Raw genomic sequence first — 17,700 nt, forward strand, 5'->3', positions numbered from 1 at the left:
ATCCTGAAATGTACTTTGTTGACACGTACTTTGAGATATAAATCGCCAAATTTTGGTATTTTGAAATTTTGACAACCTTCAAGGAACATTTTCCTGAGGGTATTGGTCTATCTGAACATAGTGAACAATAGTGGCTATTTTCTGGTTGAGACCAGGTTCTTACACCTTCTTACCTTCATTTATAGTTTCACACTCACTATTGGGTGACAGCAGGAGCCTGTAGCAGCGGAGTGTGCTCCCAAGAAATAACCAACTGAGCACTTTGTGTTTTGTTTTCTTGGCCACAGAGATGCATTGGACTTTTTTTTTTTTTTGCTACTTCTAAAGAACTTCGTTGAGCTGTTTCTCGGTACAATTCTTCGTGACATCAAAACATGCATTGAATTAGTTAAACTAAGATTACATGCCACATCTTTTGCCTACAAGTTACAGAGCTACTGCCCTTAACAGATCTTAATGGTTCTTAGCTCAGGTATAAGCACCTTCATTCTACTTAGAACACTGTGGTCTTTAAAGAATGTGAAATGAGTGCAGGAAAATCCAGCCTGTTCTGTGTTCTGATGATGCATGCATGAGGCTTCTTTATCTGGGAATAATTCACTAGGCCACATTCCAAGCACAAATGTATGATCATTTCTTAGTATGAACCTGCACTTCTCCTACTTCATCCATAATTTATGTCGTGCACACGTTGTCAATCTGAGTGCAAGGCATGCCACTCATGGCATGCCACTCATGGCATGCCTCTAGTGGGTTATAATGCAAGAAATGGATGTTCACGATAAGCAAAGTCTTGCAGCTGCTGGTAGAAATATATGTAGGGAGTGACTTTTTTTGGTTAAATGCCTTTCTCAGATTCGGGGGGGGGGGGGGGGGGGGGGGGGGGGGTAAAAATCTGGCGCTATTTCTTAAATCTATAATTCGGGGAGAAATCGGGTGATAATTGTTCCTTCGCGTGTTATCGGGCGTGTTTGTTTCTCGTTTTGTCTATTAAGTCATTTCCTAATTTATTTATTTTTTTAGGGGGGGGGGGAGGTGACCTACCAGCGGTAATCCTCGAAGGCATAGACAATACTCTCACACGTGTGTATTGCTGGGGACGTAAGTGCCCCATTCTTATATGTAGACGGGTAGAAATCCAGCGAACCGGTAAGAAAGTATGAATTCGCGTGAACCTTTAACATGTCATACCTAACCCTTTAAATACCACGCCAATGATGAGGACGGTGCCCAGAAGAACAGTCTCTGTTCGAAATATCGTCGGCTCTCATCCTGAGGCACTTCCCTTCATACCATACTTACATGTGTTGCACGTGGCGACCTTTGTTCGTCTTCAGTGGAAACATCACTTGACGATTTCATAGTGACTGGAATTAGGGGAGAAATCGGGTTTAACACGAATTGGTCGGAGGTCAGTTCGGAGGGGAATAACCGGGCAGAATCGGGGTTTAACCCGAAAAAGTCACTCCTTAAATATATGCTATCTTGTGGGACACAGTTGTATAACTGAGCAACTGGAAAAGTAGATGTGTCGTGTCAGTGATCTGTTAATAAAAGTGGTCAGAGTTAAGACCTAAGTGAAGCAGTATTTCTGTTGCCTTTTGTTGTGGACACTTTGTAGGATGGCTTCTTTAGTGTGTGGGTCAATATGTATGTTGCCCTGAAATTTGTGGACCCCTCCCCTTAATCTTTAGTCAAAGGCCCATCACTACTGCTTTAGAAAATTTTGTAAAAAAAGGGGAATCCCTAGAATTGCAAAAATGTATGTACGTATGCAGAGAGATGTGCAGAGGGAATTCATGTTTCAGCCTAAATGAAAACATCTGAAAAGGTGCTAAATTTGGAAGTTTTTGGATGTTTATGCATTCTTTTCAGTGTCTAACAAAGTTGCATTCTGGAGAAGGATTATGTTCAACATTTGTTGATTCTGTTTTGAAAGCAGAGAGGAAAAAAGCACAATAGATAAAATGTGTCACGAAGTTTACTTGTGTTTGGTGTACCACCGCAAAAGTAAACAATCTGCGCCTTGGTGGTGCATGCAAAATCTTTTTTTTTTTTTAAACTTTGCTGTCTGTTGCAGGTTTTGACATGACCTTCCGAAAAGGTCATCAAGTAAAAAGTGTACTTTGCCTTTGAACTTACAACTTTCAAAACTTTGAATGGCCAGCTAATGAAAAAGATGGATCGTAGTTTCCTTCCAAGGCCTATTAAGTGCTTTTACTCAGAATGACACCAATTGACTTGTCCCTTTGTTGTATCCAGATAATTAATTCTCTTGTACTTGGTTTGTATAAAGCATGTCTCTTCAAGCATGCAGGGGTATATGACACGAGTAAAATTCTGGTGGGACAACTTTCTTTGGCTAGTTCGTATTTTTAGTCGGTGCATATACAAAGGTGGTAGATGGCTGCTCCAGTCCTGATGGAAATGATCTATGCTGTTCCAACAATCTACGTAGGGAATACAAAAATATATTCAACCGGTTTCTTGTTCAGTAGCAACATTCCCTGGCTGCTGCAACGTGGCCATTAGTGAAATTTTAACGCATAACTTTGAAGTGAGATGGAGACAGTTCCTGTGATTTCTGTGACAATGTTGTTTTGTTAGATACTTTGGTCAGAGACTTGAGTGTATTATCTTATAGTTGGTTTTGAATTTTCTTGCAGCAATTTTATTGTCCCTTTCTACATATTTGCACACACAAGCGCACATGCTAGGACAAAAAAATGCTCACAAGTGGTTGTTATAGCAGTGAAGAATCCTTTCTCGCTGTTTTTATGTATATTTTTGTGTGGCACTTGGTAATTTGCACAAGGTTATTTGCTAATTTCAACTGTGCTTTTTTATCACTACTTTCTTTATCCTGTTCATTTATTACAGGTTTACATGCTGCAGGAAAAACTAAAATAAGTTGCAGTAAATGAAAATACTCAAGATACTACTTGGCATTTGCTTACGTATGACATATATACCTCAACAGTTTTTTAGTAGCATTCAGTCGTTGATGCAATCTTGAATACCGGTACTGCAAATTATGGTGTTGCTGGAAAAAAAAGGTAATTATAAGAAAACATCAGTATGGTCAAGTTTTATTTGCATGCTGGCTACTTCTCTAGTGTTTCCACCCTGTACATAGTACTCATAAATGTACACCATCCTTGTTCTGTCCTTTGACCAAGTTAAAAATTTTTGGCTTGGTCATAAAAGTGACTTTACTGTCGTGTGCATGGAAGAGATACAGCATTCATAGTGTCACTTTTACATAGTTCATTACTATTCAGACTTCATAGGTTGCATTAGGCCTATGTATTTGAGGTACATATTGTTTGCATGACGTCCACGTTGTTTTATTCTGCTGCTGCTCATGAGAAAAACCGGTTTCTTTGTTTCCTCGGCTGTGTGTCTGGAGCAGAATATCAGCTGCTTTCACTTACTGTACAAGTGTGTTTTGTGCGCATGTATGAGTATGTTTGTATTGTAGTTTCAAGCTCTGTTCTGCAGGTTTTGCACCGGAAGGCCTATGCAGTGTATTTCAGTTGCAGGCCCCAAAGTATGCATGCCATTGAGTATGCGTTTGGATTAGCGTTATTATTTTGTGGACATACTTTATTATGTGGGTGTGCTTTTGACTTTTCACTATTGTAATCTTACCCTGTGTGTCCTGTAAAGTGGGCTAGATGTACTAATGTGAAAACAGCAGCAATAATTTGTGTATGCATTCATCTTTGTGTGAATTCTGCATTAGGACTTGGATAGCTAGTAAACATTCTGCTTGGCATGGTGATGAAAAATTGTTTTCCGAATATACAGAAACTGCTTTTACAGAAATCTGTGTACACCTTCTTAGTATTGTGTATTACATCTCCTTGCTCAATCTGTGACATTTTGATATTTAATAAATCACTGGTGTATTTTAATCAGAACTGTGTGGCGATGAGAACCACAATGTTTGGGCTCACTGACATCCTTCAGATTTATTGCAGGGTAGAATAAATAATGCTAAACATCTTTATTGTGCAGTAACCAGTAATGACCAGTATAGAGGTAGCAGTAGTAGTAGTAGTCTCAGGGTTGTGTGTCCTTTCATAAAAACAATTTTTGGAAAGTGTTTGCACATATCTGCTGTGCTTATGTAATACCAGGTACTTAGTTTGAGGTTTTTGTTTTGCACCATGCTGATAAAAACTGAGAAGGGAAACAGGTCATCTGGTGGGGTAGTGATTCAGTTATTTGTGTACAAAATACTGCTGTCACCAAAAGGTGCCTTTTGCAAAAGTGGAAACACAGCATGAACACAGTGAAAAGAACAAAAACAAACTGCCTCATTAAAGCCTCAATTTCTTACACATACTGTGTACTTAACTTCTTACAAGTGGAAGAGAAAAGAATAAGATGTATTGAGAAGATCATTCCTAGTAGCGAAGTAGTTAAGCTAATGATAGTTAATGGGGAAAGGGGGTTAAACAAGTAACAAAGCCCTCGTTCTTAGTAACATAAGCAATATTGGATGATTGATAATGGATTCCAGCCGCTTACTCAGTGAAGGGAACAACATTTCGCTTCATCTACACATCAGCTTGCTTGCCTTCTTCTATTTTGTTCGTATTCAGTACTGCAGTGGTGAGTTTAAAGAATATTCAGTTTTTCCAAATGTTGGTTCTAGCTTAATTTTTTGTTGTGGTCAACACAGCTAGAGATGGAAGGAGCTGGTTATAAATATGAAGAATGTAGGTGTGATGCAATGTATGCCCCAGTCAGAGGTGGGCGTTTGTCCTCACGAGCCTCGCCCTCACCTCAATTTTCTGGGAGAAAAATTTTCCTCACCTCACCTCACGTAAAATTTTTTTGAAAATTTCTCCTCACCTCACCTCAAAATGTTTATTGAAAATTTTCCTCACCTCACCTCAAAATGTTTTGAGGATTTTCCTCACCTCACCTCAAAATTTTTGAAGATTTTCCTCACCTCAAACATCACCAGAAAACTTGGCCCTCACCTCACCTCAAATATCGTGAGGTGGGGGTGAAGAAACCCTCACCCTCGCACGCCCTCGTGAGGGAGGGTGCCCACCTCTGTGCCCCAGTACCGGTCCTCAAGGTACACCTTGTTAAGATTGGACTTAACTAATTTTGTTGAAGATGACAAACTGTGCCCTAAATTATTAAAGTAAAGTAACTATGGAACACTGGAGAACGATGTCAAGTGTCCAAAAGTGAACGAATATAAAAAGAGAACAAGTTACGCGGTTAGGAGCATTGAATTTATTAACGCTCTTTCGTGCATCACTGTGGTGCACACTCATGCACGGAAGCTTGTTAAAAAAATTAAATGCTAAACCGTGTAACCAGTTTTTTAAAAGTAACTTTGTATGGCAGAAAAAAATGAGAAACGCTACCAAATGCTTCGGACAAGTCTGAGAATAAATGCTGTATTTGTTCGTGCATTTTTTTGAACATGTGCAAGAAATCATGGAATAATGCGGATATTCCCTCCTCTCGTCCGTAGAGCGCAGCGGCAGCGGCGTTCATCGACGTCACGACGAGGACAGGGACAGGGCCTGTTTACTGTAGGAGGCGTTGGCGTTGGTACCATACGCAGAGCTGACCGACAGTACGCTCTGACCGTACCATAGCATAGCGTTGGCGCGTTGGCTTGGACGAGTGCATGCAATGTCAGCAAGCTAAGGTTACCGAAAATCAAAAGCATTAGCATATTGGCATGGCTCTTACTACATGCATTGTTGTTACCTGTTCGACCCTGAGGTGGGCAACAGCCGTTGAAGCTGGTAGGTTCCCTTGAGCTCTTATCACCTCATGTATAGCACATTCAAAGCGTTGCTGTTGAATGGATGTCATGATGACAGTTGAAATAGAGATATCAAGACGAAGTAATATTCAGGTGATGCTGATCGTAATAGTGGCTTGCAATGATAAACGGGAACACAGTTTGGGTTTGCATACAGTTTGGATAGAGAATCTGTTTAGTCACGGTAGAGAATGAAGGCTAAACTACGGCAATGACACTTCTACCATACTTCTACCAGCGGTAGTAGCGGGGAGGCGGCGGCGATGTTGGGCAATGCCAAATATCGGGTTAGATCGAGTTGGCCTAGGTTACTTTAGTGAGGTTAGGTTAGGTTGACGGCAGCGCTGCTTGCCGCTCCCTATCCTATGCGTGCTCCCCCACTCAACGTCCGTCGTCTGCTACTACGGTACATTAACTGACAAAATAGCAGAAATGCAGGCGAACTGGTGGAGGAACTCCATACTGGGTGTTTTCACGTTGGATGAGCCAGGGTAGCCTTGGTCCTTTGCCTGCCCCACAAAACACAGAAACCCTGACGTTGATTGCCAAAAAGGTGTCATTTATTAGATTATTTCTTCATGTGGTGCTGTGTACATCGGACAGACGTCCCGTTGCATCAATGACCGGTTGAGGGAACACAGGAGGAACGTGAAGGAACAATGCAGGAATTCCGAAGGCTTCTCCCATCTTTTGGGTGCCCTTCTTGCAACCCTCTTTAGTCTAGCACGACCATTGTCTGTCGTGAAACCGCCGACAGCAGTCATCTTTCGCGAAACAGTGGCTATTTTAACAACTGACTGTTGCGTGAGTAATCCTTTGCTTTCTCTTGATGGGGCGCTGTGGGACCTTATCTCCCCTTCATCCTCTCTGCCTCTGTGTCCTAAATAAATCATTCATTTACTGGTTTTGAGCCTTTCTGTCGTGTCGTTCTTCGTGTTTCCCTCGAGCTCAGGGTTTTACTGTGCTATGGATCTTCGCCAGCTAGCCGTCGTTCTCTCAGTTCTCTCGAGGTGACATAGTTCTTAATTACTAGTACCTGGAATTTTCTCTCACTTGAGGATTTGGAAATTTGATATTTAGTATGTCATTTAGGCGTAAACAAAATCGTAAGCTATTTGAAACATAACTTTGAGGTTAGTCTCTTCCAGTATTAATCTGTGAAGCTGTCCTAAAGGTGGCAGTAGGCAATATGGAGTCCGTATGAAGTTAATCTTACCTGAGCATTGGGAGCAGTCCTGAATGGAGCGACAAGATTCATAACATCTAATTATACTCCAGGTTTGCTAGCATTGCTGCATTGGATCGGAAAAATTGTATTCAACTGCTGAGGTCCATGAGGAAAAAACTTCATTTATTAAATTGGGTGCTATTTTGAAATCTCTAACTCTGGGTGAAATTCGGTGCTAGCAGGTGTTATCGTGTTATTTTATTTATTCTGTCCAGCAAGCGGCCTGCACTTAAAGGTGCACATATTGGTCAGACGTGCATTCCTTGTGCATTATAGGCACAAGCACCACATGTCGTAACATCAAATGCGCTAGTTTATTGTTGCACCCAAATCATATTTACATCAGACATGTATACAGATTTCTACTAAATAGGATACACAAATAAGGATAATGTGAATAATGAGCTACATCACATTCAAATTTGTTTGGTCCAATACACTCCCCGCCCCAAAGGCATTCCTACGCAGCAGCTTCCTGGCACAGCACCCTCAACTGTTGCCACGACATTTGTTACCACATGGTTTTAAGTCTGACCTGGAACATACTGCTGCCAAGCTTGTTTATGGCACAACCCTGAACCTCCCAGGTGAACTCTTGTCACCTTCAGCTCACGAACGTTCCATTCACCAGGGCCAATTATGTCTCTCCCCTCTGTCAAGCCATGGACATCCTTATAGGCCACACCCCACTCGTCCACCCTCCTACTTTGCAAGTCTACCAGCACCTTGATCTCGAAATCTGTTCGCACATTTTCATCTGCTACGATGCTGTGCGAAAACCTCTGCAGCCGCCCTATTTCAAACTCTGCACCGCCATTCGTCGAACACCCTGCCACCTCACCATCAATATCAATGATGCTCCGACAGTGTGTCCATCGGATGTTTGAAACCTGCCTCCTTGGACACCTGCATACCTCCTGATTTCCACTGTGGCCAGCATCCCAACTCGCGCAACACCCCCCTTCTGCCTCAAATTGATACCATTTTGTGCTCTGACTCGACCCCCCCCCCCCCCCCCCCCCCCCCCTCCCCTCCTCCTCGACCATCGCCATGTCTCCTGGTGCCCCCACCTTGTAACCTGTCACTCACTGCCTTCAGCAGATCGCTAGGGGGAAGGGCTTGTGGCAGCAGCATTGCCTGCACCACTAGCCTGCTAATAAACTGGCAGCAGTGTTGCCACTTTTTCTCTGCTTGAGTCAATAAATTTGGGCAAAAAGTCGCTAAAAGTCGCCAAGTTTGAAGTAAGCACATAATTGTACCAAAAATTATTGTCATTTGTTGCTTTACCAAACTATCTATTTGGGCAAAAAGTCGCTAAAAGTCGCCAAGTTTGAAGTAAGCACATAATTGTACCAAAAATTATTGTCATTTGTTGCTTTACCAAACTATCTATCTTCCCAGAAGTCTCATTCACATCATTGGGGACAAGAATGTATTTGTGGCTGCCTACAATGCTGTACAGAATGGTGTCACCGTTACCACTTAAACAGTTTTGCGATATTATGCGGTTATTAGCGCGCACCACAAAATACGAAATCTTGTGCTCTAATTGCGCCGCACTTTGCCCTGACTTTGGAACCTCATAGTAAGACGAGTAACGTGAAGCTATGAAACCTATTTTGATTTGTTGACCATGATGTAGGAAAGAAAACTTTATTTGCTTGTGCATTGAGTACTGAATGCAGAACCCGCACTGACAGCTTTAAAAGGCAAACCAAAAAAGAAAAGAAAAGAATGATAGTGGATGAGATTAGATGAGAGAAAAAAAAGGGAGGTTATGAATTTAACAACTGTCAAATCGGGTATTGTAAACAAGTAAGAAAGTGTCACATGACAGCAAGGACTGGAAACTCATTCCCACAGGCTCCTTCACCTCTTTGTATCTCTGTACGTATGGATAAATAACCCAAATAAATTTGAAAAAAAAAAAAAAAAGAAAAGAAAACTGCAATCTTGTCGCATGTGGAATTTGGTGCAAAACTGGGTATTAATGACTTGTAATGACTACAGGCGGGGATGCACACCAGGAAACAGTCTCTTAGCACCCTTTGACTAGTCCTCCCACTCACATTCATTCGCATGTTCACAGGAATGAAGCTCATGTTCTATATGCACTGTGATGCACGCTTGTTGCCATGCATTGTTGCATGCAATGCACACGTGCACCACGTCCACTAGGCTTCTTGCAATGTGGGGAGAGTGTTTCATGCCCCTTTTCCACCTTTTTCCTCTCCAGTCGCCACCGCATGGGCAGGCCCAGGGTGCGCTGGTGGCACTGTCCTCTCTCTCAACGGGCCACGCCGACGCTCCGTTACTCATTGGGAGAACTCACCGATACCTTGACCTTAGCGGTTAGATGTAGCCTTCAAGCCTTCAATTTCAGTTGTTTCTTGTTTTCACATTCTCTCAGACTGACGCCATGGTGTATTCAATACCGCACAAACCGAATTTTTACCGATATTTTCACTGTCGCTAAAAATCTTATGAACCGCTGGAGCAAGTCGCTAAATTTAGTGACAAAATCGCTAAAGTGGCAACGCTGACTGGCAGTCACTTTTTTTGAGCTTGGGCTGTCAATTGTCGGCAACACACATTGCATTGCACAGTTGCATGTGTTACGTTGCACAGTTGCCGCTGCAGCAGGTTTAACCCGAATTGGTTCGAAACCGATTCAGTAGGTAAATACCGGGAGGAATCGAGTTTAGCCCAAAAAAGTCAGACCTTAACTGTGCTACAGGAATCTGGTATACAGCTTATAGTGATGGCCATGTCCTAGAGGCGAAAGCAGGCAGTAGTCTTCTTGTGGTGTTCATTGTCCCCATTCTCCTTGGTGTGGATTATTGTATTACATGCTGCATGCTAGCAGTGCTTCGAAACTGACACATATTGTTACTGCACATGAACATATAAGTTCAGTTCAGTTTTCTATTGTCATTGTACAATACAATGTACTATAATGGGGACCCCATAGCAAAGCTATATCAGATATCAGTATATCGGATAACATACAGATAACTATTTGTCTTTGATAGCTGCAACTGCAGTTAAGCTGCATCGACTCTTGAAGCCACAGCTAACCGTACACCATTGTCCCTTCAATGCCAGTAGTTACCAACTGGTTGTTAGTAGTGGCACGTCTGTGTGGATAAAAGTGTCCACTCGGTTGTGGTAGCCAAGGTTGTGCTGAAGTCGGGAGGTGGTGGGTTCCAATCCTACCACTGGCTGTGCTATCTCAGGTTTTCCCTTGGTTTTCTGGCAGACTTTCCAGATAAATATCTGCACAGTTGCCCCTGAAGTCTGCCCAGGACACATACTAACCCCCCCCAGTCTCCCACTCCTTGCTGCTGTCCTCTCTCCATCTGTCGACGTCTGTATGCCGCTCATAGCCACAGTTGCTTCGCGCTACTAACACAGAATTAAAGAAAAATCAACTGGTTGTTTGCGAGCACACATGCTTATGCAACAGCAGGTATTGCTTAGCACTTTCTTGTTTGTCTCCCATAGTCTCTGGTTCCCAGTCTTCCAGAATGTTAATGTCTCTTCCAGAAGTGTATCGTTTTGTTTTTGAGGGACAGAGCACAGGTTTGTGAACACTGCATTGTGAAGGTATACTTTTGAAGAGGAGTATGGAGGCTGCTGTGATGCATCCTCTAAAAATATTTACCTTGCGCACAGTTTTCCCGAGTCTTCTCAACATCAGATGCACTTAATACAAAGCTGAAGTAGGCAAAAATACAAATATGAAAACATGACATTGACAGAATACGTGCAGTAATAAGAATGCTTGTGATCTAATTGATATGTAGAGGAGGTGGTGTTCCCCTATATGAGTCCTGACAGGCGGTGATGGAATGTCCCAGCGGGTAGATGTTTGTAGCCTCACGCTAGGACTGTCCCTTTAGAACTGGCTGGCAGGTGCAGTGGCGCGACGTCATCGTCCACGGGCCGCCACATCACTCCCTCCCAGACGCGGAGCGGTGCATGAGGTTGAGGTCCGCGGCGATACCACGAAGAGGAGAATGAGGAGGACACGTGGGTTATGGACAACTGGGCACACGGCTTGTGATCGTGGCAGTTGATGCAGCCGCAGCGGGATGGCATGAACAAGCGTGCTGTGATCCGGGCGAGTCCCAGTGAAGAGCTGTGAATCCAGAGTGCCTGAGTGGTTGTGGAGTGCATTGAATAGTTGCTGAGTGGGCGACAGTACGGAGACCGGTACGAGAGCGTAATTGCTGGTTGTCGCCAGAGAAGTGCCAGGGAGGACCATCGTGAAGCAGGTGGAGGCTAGAAACGTAGCTCACTGCGGCCTCCCTGCGAGTCCCCGGTGAAACAGTGGTCCCGGTGCGACTTGTCTGCCAGAAGGTGGTTGGCTGCTGACTTGCCAAAAAATTTAGGATGGTGACTGGCCGAATTACGCCGAACATGGTGTTCCCCTACACGAGTCCTGACCGGCCGTGATGGAATGTCCCAGCGGGCAGGTGCTCGTGCCCTCGCGCTAGGGCGGTGCCGGTAGAACTGGCAGGCAGGCACAGTGGCGCACGGCTGCAGAGGTGCTTTGTCGTCGTCCATGGGCCGTCACAGTCAGTTCCCTGAAAGTCCTCGTCTCATTTGCCCTATTTGCTACAAATGTGATGCAGAAATTAGATCGTCATCAGAAAATGTATGTGTCACTGTACACGGTAGAGGGGTGTGATATGCATATACAGGGTGTATTTTTTTATTAGTTACAGAATTTTTATTAAAAAACTAGCGGAGCAATAGATGTCGTTTTTGCAGTTGAGTTATATGGCCTGGCGGACATTCTCTCAAAGGAAGTATGTAATGTTGGGATCCGGGATCCAAATGGTAGCTTAGCGGAGTTAGGCAGGCAGGGGTCCGTCTCCAACAACAACAACAAGATGTTTATTACATGTTCGATGTGCTGATGAGAATGGAGAACGAGCTGCTGGAGCCCAGCCCTTTTAAACAAACAGACCGGAAACTGATGTCACTTTTACATAATGACAGTTACGCTCGTGCGTCAGGTCCGGTCCACTATATCCTTGGGAAGAAGGCCATGTCTCTCTTGTTTCGGCTGCCAAGGTCTGTCTGGTCAGCGGGAAGAATGGGCGACTTATCCCTGTTCCTAGGCATAATCCTCCGGGAATAAAGGGTATGTCTGGACGATGGTGCCCTGGAGTCAGGCAAGTCATAGTTGCATGTGGCAATACAAGCAGGAGGCTCGCTGAGTTGCAACAGTAACTACAAGATCACTAATTACCTAAAATTCATTAATTAACTCTTTAATTAGGGGATTTCGCACAAAAGCTAACTAACAGAACTGGAGATATTCCTCGTTGAAAGCCATTCCACGTTGAAAAAAACCTTAAATGTGCACATGTGTTGAAATATTCATTGCTGAGTTTCGCTATGCAAATGAGCCGAAACAGGAACTGCGCCCTTTTCGAGCGCAGAAAGAGCGGCCGACAATCCACGTGAGAGGGCCACGTGCTTTGGAGCGATGGAGGTGATTGATGTAGGAGCTAATCTGTTGGCCATATCTACATCTTGTAGTTACATAATTTCTTCAAGAGACTGTTCGCCTGGTCATATAACTCCACTGCAAAAATGACATATATTTTGCTCTGCTAGTGTTTTTTATAAAAGTTCTGTAATGAATAAAAAAAACACCCTCCATAGTACATTGTCTTATTTAATTTGTCAGTCCTGTTCCCCCTACTCATATTTGCAGGAATGTAAAACATGCTGCAGGCATAGATGTGTTAATAAATTTTTCAGAACTGACCATCCTACAGAAGCAAGGGATAATTCCTGAAGATGTGAAACTCCTCACTGTTGAAGACCCTGCCAATAACATTGGCAGTGGAGCAGCCACACTTAATGCACTGCTTGTTGTTACTGAATTTTTAAGTGTTAGAGAAGGATACTTGGTATGTATCGTGTTCCTTGCTAACTTTACATGTGTAACAGTTTGACTGGACATTATTAACAAATTGTACTGGACCTTGTGTAACTTGTGTTCGTGGAACTTAAACGTTGTCTACATTTAAGGTACATGGACATATGTTATACAAGTAGTGGTCATGAAGGCAGGGAGAGCACTTAACTTTATTCAGAGGAACTTTAGGTCCTCACCTCTTAACTTAAAACGATCTGCTTCCTTAACCTGTATTTGTCCTCTTCTGGAATATGCTTGTATTGTCTGGTACCCTGCCCAAAATAACTTAATTGATGAGTTAGAGAAAATCCAGAATAGGGCACAGAAAGGAAGGGATAATTAAATTTGGAGTTGCTTGCCTCTCGCCGAGGAAAACTCAGACTGAAATTTTTGTATTCAATTTTTAATGAGAAACTCTGAATACATAAGACAGTTTACATCAAACAGCTGCATTACGTGTCCAAGCGAAATGACCACATGTGTAAAATCGGAGAGTATTCCACCAGGACTAGCATGTTTGCAGATACGTTTTTTGTTAAAACTATTGCACAGTGGAACAGGCTGTCTGAAGAGCAAGTGTGGTCATTGAATGAAATAAACTGTTTTTGTTCATTGTAACTAGGGTTCTCTGCTTTTGGTGATTATTATTTTTGAAACCTCTTGAAACATGGCAAAAATGAATGCAAAACCAAATTACAATAGTACAAGATTGAGTTGGCTTATAACGGAATGAGATAACAGGATAATTTCTCTTGGTCACCTTCGTCCTAGCTCGTAATACCTCGGAAAATATAATCACCAAAACCAGAAACACTACTACCCTGCTGTACGCCTTCAGGCAGTGCGGGGCATGTCTTGAATAAATATTTACTTTACTGATAATATTTGTGCCCAGCCATACACTTTTCTGCTCATAGTTTTTAAAAACTTTTTTAATACATGTAAATTTTATATGCAGGTTATCTCTTCTGATGTTCTTGCATCAAGCACAATCCTGATACTGCATATTGTAAGTTCTGTAATTGGTTGTGAAATTAATGCAGTGTTTGAATACGATGGTAAAATAGCACAAACTGGTGAACTTGACTAGAATGCTGACTGACTGGCTTCACTGTGAGACGATGTTTATAAGTTTACAGTATCTGGCAATTTACCTAGTTTTACCTGGTTTAATTTATCTGGTAGCTTACCTGGCAATTGCCAGGTTCTTAGCCAAGTGCATAACCTGTGTCATAGTATGCCTTCCACCCCATGGGCATGTCTGGCTTTTTTTTGTTTTCGAGGCTTTGGCCCCGCATCCTCACCTGTGATGGGTAGACACAGTGATTCGGCCAGGATTTTCATCTTACGTTGATCTTGTGATTCCATAGGGGCGTATCACACCCGTATCAGATGACTACTAACATGTGTATTCATATAAAATGTATTTGTATTAGAAAATAGTGTGTCTGTGTGGAGGGCTCTGGCAGAGTCCCTGGGTGCACAAAAGGGCCAGTGTATGGCCAGGAAATCTGTTGAATGCCACACTGGTGCTCATTGAGGTAATTTGATCATGGTAGAAGGCACTAAAGACAGGGACTGACATGGACAACATTCAACTAGTAAGTCTGTCTGTCATTACTTGTCTTCAGTCCATTCTACCATGATCAGCCTCTACACCTTGTAGCACTCCTGTCATTGAAGTAAGCTCACTGTTCTTAGGTGCATAGTGTAGAAACAGGATCAATTCCTTTTCTTCTAGAGTTGCGAGTTAGTTACTGTATGATAAGCTAGTGCACACATGTCTGCTGAACTTGCAAAACTATTTGTTTGTAAGAGTTAAATGAGCATGGAAGTTCATTGTGGTCTTCCTCCTGTCCGTATTCCTAGGGACGAGAATATGTATATGAGCCCTGTGGTAAGGCATTTGGCCATCTGCCGTCTGTATGCTATGAGAAGTCATCCGAAACAAAAATGCAGACAAATTTGGAAAGACTTTTCCATCTTTTACAGAAGGTATGTTATTTTATCTTACAAAATATTCATAACTTGCTGTTTTTGTTTAATATGCATATGTCAGAAATGGTAAGCTAAGTGGACCTGGTTTACTAGTGCCTGAGGCAATGAGTAGGGGATGTAGGCTGTTGGGAGTGGGGGAAGGGTGCAAATGGGCCAGCCCTGCTTTTCATGCTTGCGATTTATACAACACAGTTTTTTTAATTATTTTCTACCACTGATCAAGTTGTGATACAAGCTTCAAAGCTCTGCAAAGCTCTGTTTTTCTGTCTTTTGTTAATTTGCAATATGAAATTGTTTAAGTTCACTGCATATGATGTGCAGATAACATTGAAATACAGGGTGTCTAACAACCTGGAAAACCGGGAATTGTCAGGGAATTTTGATGTGACTGGAAAAGTCAGGGGATTGTGAGGGAATTTGCCAAAAAGCAGCAGAAGTCAGGGAAAATCGCAGGCAAGTGCCGTGACGTGATGCACAGCAAATTGTGAATGCTGATCAACGTCGCAGTAACGCTGCCGTGAGGAGCACTTCGCCAATACGACAAGCTCAGAGGCAGAAAAGTAGGGCAGCCTCACTAAAACTCAGTAAATATTCTTTTTTATGAAGGGGTATCAAAACGTAGCAGCAGGCACCAAGTTTCCTTTTGTTCTGGTCAGGGAATTCGCTTGAAACAGTCAAGGAAAACTTGGAAAAGTCAGGGAATTTGAAGGCTGCCATTTGATAGACACCCTGAAATAGCAACAAGCAGGATGTCGCTATTCCTCTATTTCAACTAAGTCCCCTCATCTCTGTCTTTTCTGCCTGCATACTGCCTATTCATATCAGCTGGGTACATCAAAGTGTATAGAACTACATATACTTTAATCCTGATGTAGGAACCTCACATACCTTAATCCAGCATAGTATTCGTAAGTTCAAAGCCATAATTCATAGGTGCGATCTTTCCTAACAGCTGCAGTATGGTGGCCCCCCTGGCGTTTGGGTTTGTAGCACAGATATGATACTCTCCGTTCGTGGCATAGGCAAGTTTCTATCTTCATGTTTTTATTATAATTGATACGACTCTGGTAATGTAGACAATCTTATGCAAGTCTGGTTTATGATATGCAGAAAATATTGATTGGAACAGTGTCAAGGATGGCATGCTGTTCTGCTGCCCAAGCACACCGGACTATGCTACTTCCCATGGTGTAGTTGAAGTAGACAGTGATGTGAGTCCTGGCCTTGCTTCTGCTTTTCATTTTGGTTGTGTTTGCAAGAGTCGACTTCTCTGCTGTTGCACCCATGGATTTGGGCAGGATTTTCATCTCAGGGGATGTTAGAATTCTGAAGGAGGCCTGTGAAACCTGTATGTGCTGGCTTTTCGGGCTTCTTTGGCCTGCTTCGCAGGTATTTTGACCTTTCAGGCATGTATCCTGTGTGGGGGATGTTGTGCGGTCTTGGAACGGGGAGTTATGGGGAGTGCTTGGAAAATCCCTGGTTGCACTTCATCTCTATACAGCAAAATATGCTCGTTGAGAATTTAATGTAAGCCCTTTTAGGGCTCTCAGAATAGCTGGTCTCCAGTTGTCAGAATAGGAAGTGACATACAGGGTGTTTCGCCTAACTTGTTAAAAAATTTTATTACAAAATCTACTTGTCTGAAAATTATGTGGTTAAGAGGGCATACCAGCTCTGTGTCCCAATGTATTTCCTATGGAACATGTTTCATGCTCTTTCTCGGTAACAACCGCGCATATTTTAACGCGGGTGGATTCACTATAAAGAGGAAGACGAGATGAATCGGATAACGTTACTACATTTCTGATACATGTCGTATGTATTTTACGGTGACGTCACGAATGTGAAAAAAATACACAATTTTTCTCCTCCCTCTTTGAACAGGTTTTTATTAAACTTCTATAGCCATTTCGAAAAAAACTTTCCATTTACTTTCTCTCTAAATATTTCAGGAATCGATAGACACCAAATTTATGTCTGCTACTTTTCGTTTTTATAAAAAAAGCATGAAATGTGAGTACACATATGACCGACGGAAAGCATGTCACTCTGTGGAGCCATCTGGTGACGTAAAGAAGAAATCGCGCTGACCGTATCCATCCGCCGAGGAAGCAGTGCGCATGCGCATCACAGTTTTAGCTCGTATGGGGCATGCCTGTTCCTGCATCCACTTTCTCTCTCTCTCTTCTCGTTACTTTCATAGCCCACTGACTTAGAGCATGGCCTTGAAGACCAGTACAAAAGGTTGCTTAGCTGCTCGTAACGGGATTATCCCCTAAGCCTGCATAGTCGTGACAATGAAAAAATGGCTAGGAAGCAAGCGAGCTGGTGATGATGATGCATAAGGTAAAACCCCGAGACTAGGGAACACTAGAGTCGCGCGTTGCATCGCGTAGCTTATTTAGTGACTCTAGGGAACACGAAAGGTTCTTCTTGTTCTCCCGAACTGACCTCCTATTTTGTCCTCAACTGGTTGTTCCCTTCCCTCTGTTTGTATATATTTCTTGTATGTGAAGTAAAATTTTCAGCTGTATTTGAGACTTCGTGTTGTGTTTGTCTTTTCGTGTTCCCTAGTCTCGGGCTTTTACATTATGCATAGTCGTGCTTGTGTAATGTAAAGAGAAAGGACACCGACACCAACAACCCTCTCCTTTTCTCTCTCTCTCTCTGCGCACAGTGCACGTATAGAAGAGTGACACGAGTTTATTAGCTTCATGCGAAACGTCAATTTGC

General features: G+C 42.8%; 1 protein-coding gene across 3 annotated transcripts in view; it reads left to right on the top strand.

The window, feature by feature from the left end:
• Nucleotides 1–5,607: 5,607 nt before the first annotated feature.
• Nucleotides 5,608–17,700, top strand: part of LOC135378223 (L-fucose kinase-like) — a 39,825-nt gene continuing 27,732 nt past the window's right edge. For all 3 annotated transcript variants that reach the window (XM_064611175.1, XM_064611176.1, XM_064611174.1), the window contains exons 1-6: nucleotides 5,608–5,783; nucleotides 12,810–12,961; nucleotides 13,928–13,978; nucleotides 14,839–14,964; nucleotides 15,920–15,989; nucleotides 16,078–16,178. In XM_064611175.1, the coding sequence (XP_064467245.1) occupies nucleotides 5,717–5,783; nucleotides 12,810–12,961; nucleotides 13,928–13,978; nucleotides 14,839–14,964; nucleotides 15,920–15,989; nucleotides 16,078–16,178 (567 nt within the window). In that variant the 5' untranslated portion in view covers nucleotides 5,608–5,716. The remainder of the gene's footprint in view (nucleotides 5,784–12,809; nucleotides 12,962–13,927; nucleotides 13,979–14,838; nucleotides 14,965–15,919; nucleotides 15,990–16,077; nucleotides 16,179–17,700) is intronic.

The sequence above is a fragment of the Ornithodoros turicata genome, chromosome 1 (genome assembly GCF_037126465.1).
Source record: "Ornithodoros turicata isolate Travis chromosome 1, ASM3712646v1, whole genome shotgun sequence".
NCBI lineage: Eukaryota > Metazoa > Arthropoda > Arachnida > Ixodida > Argasidae > Ornithodoros > Ornithodoros turicata.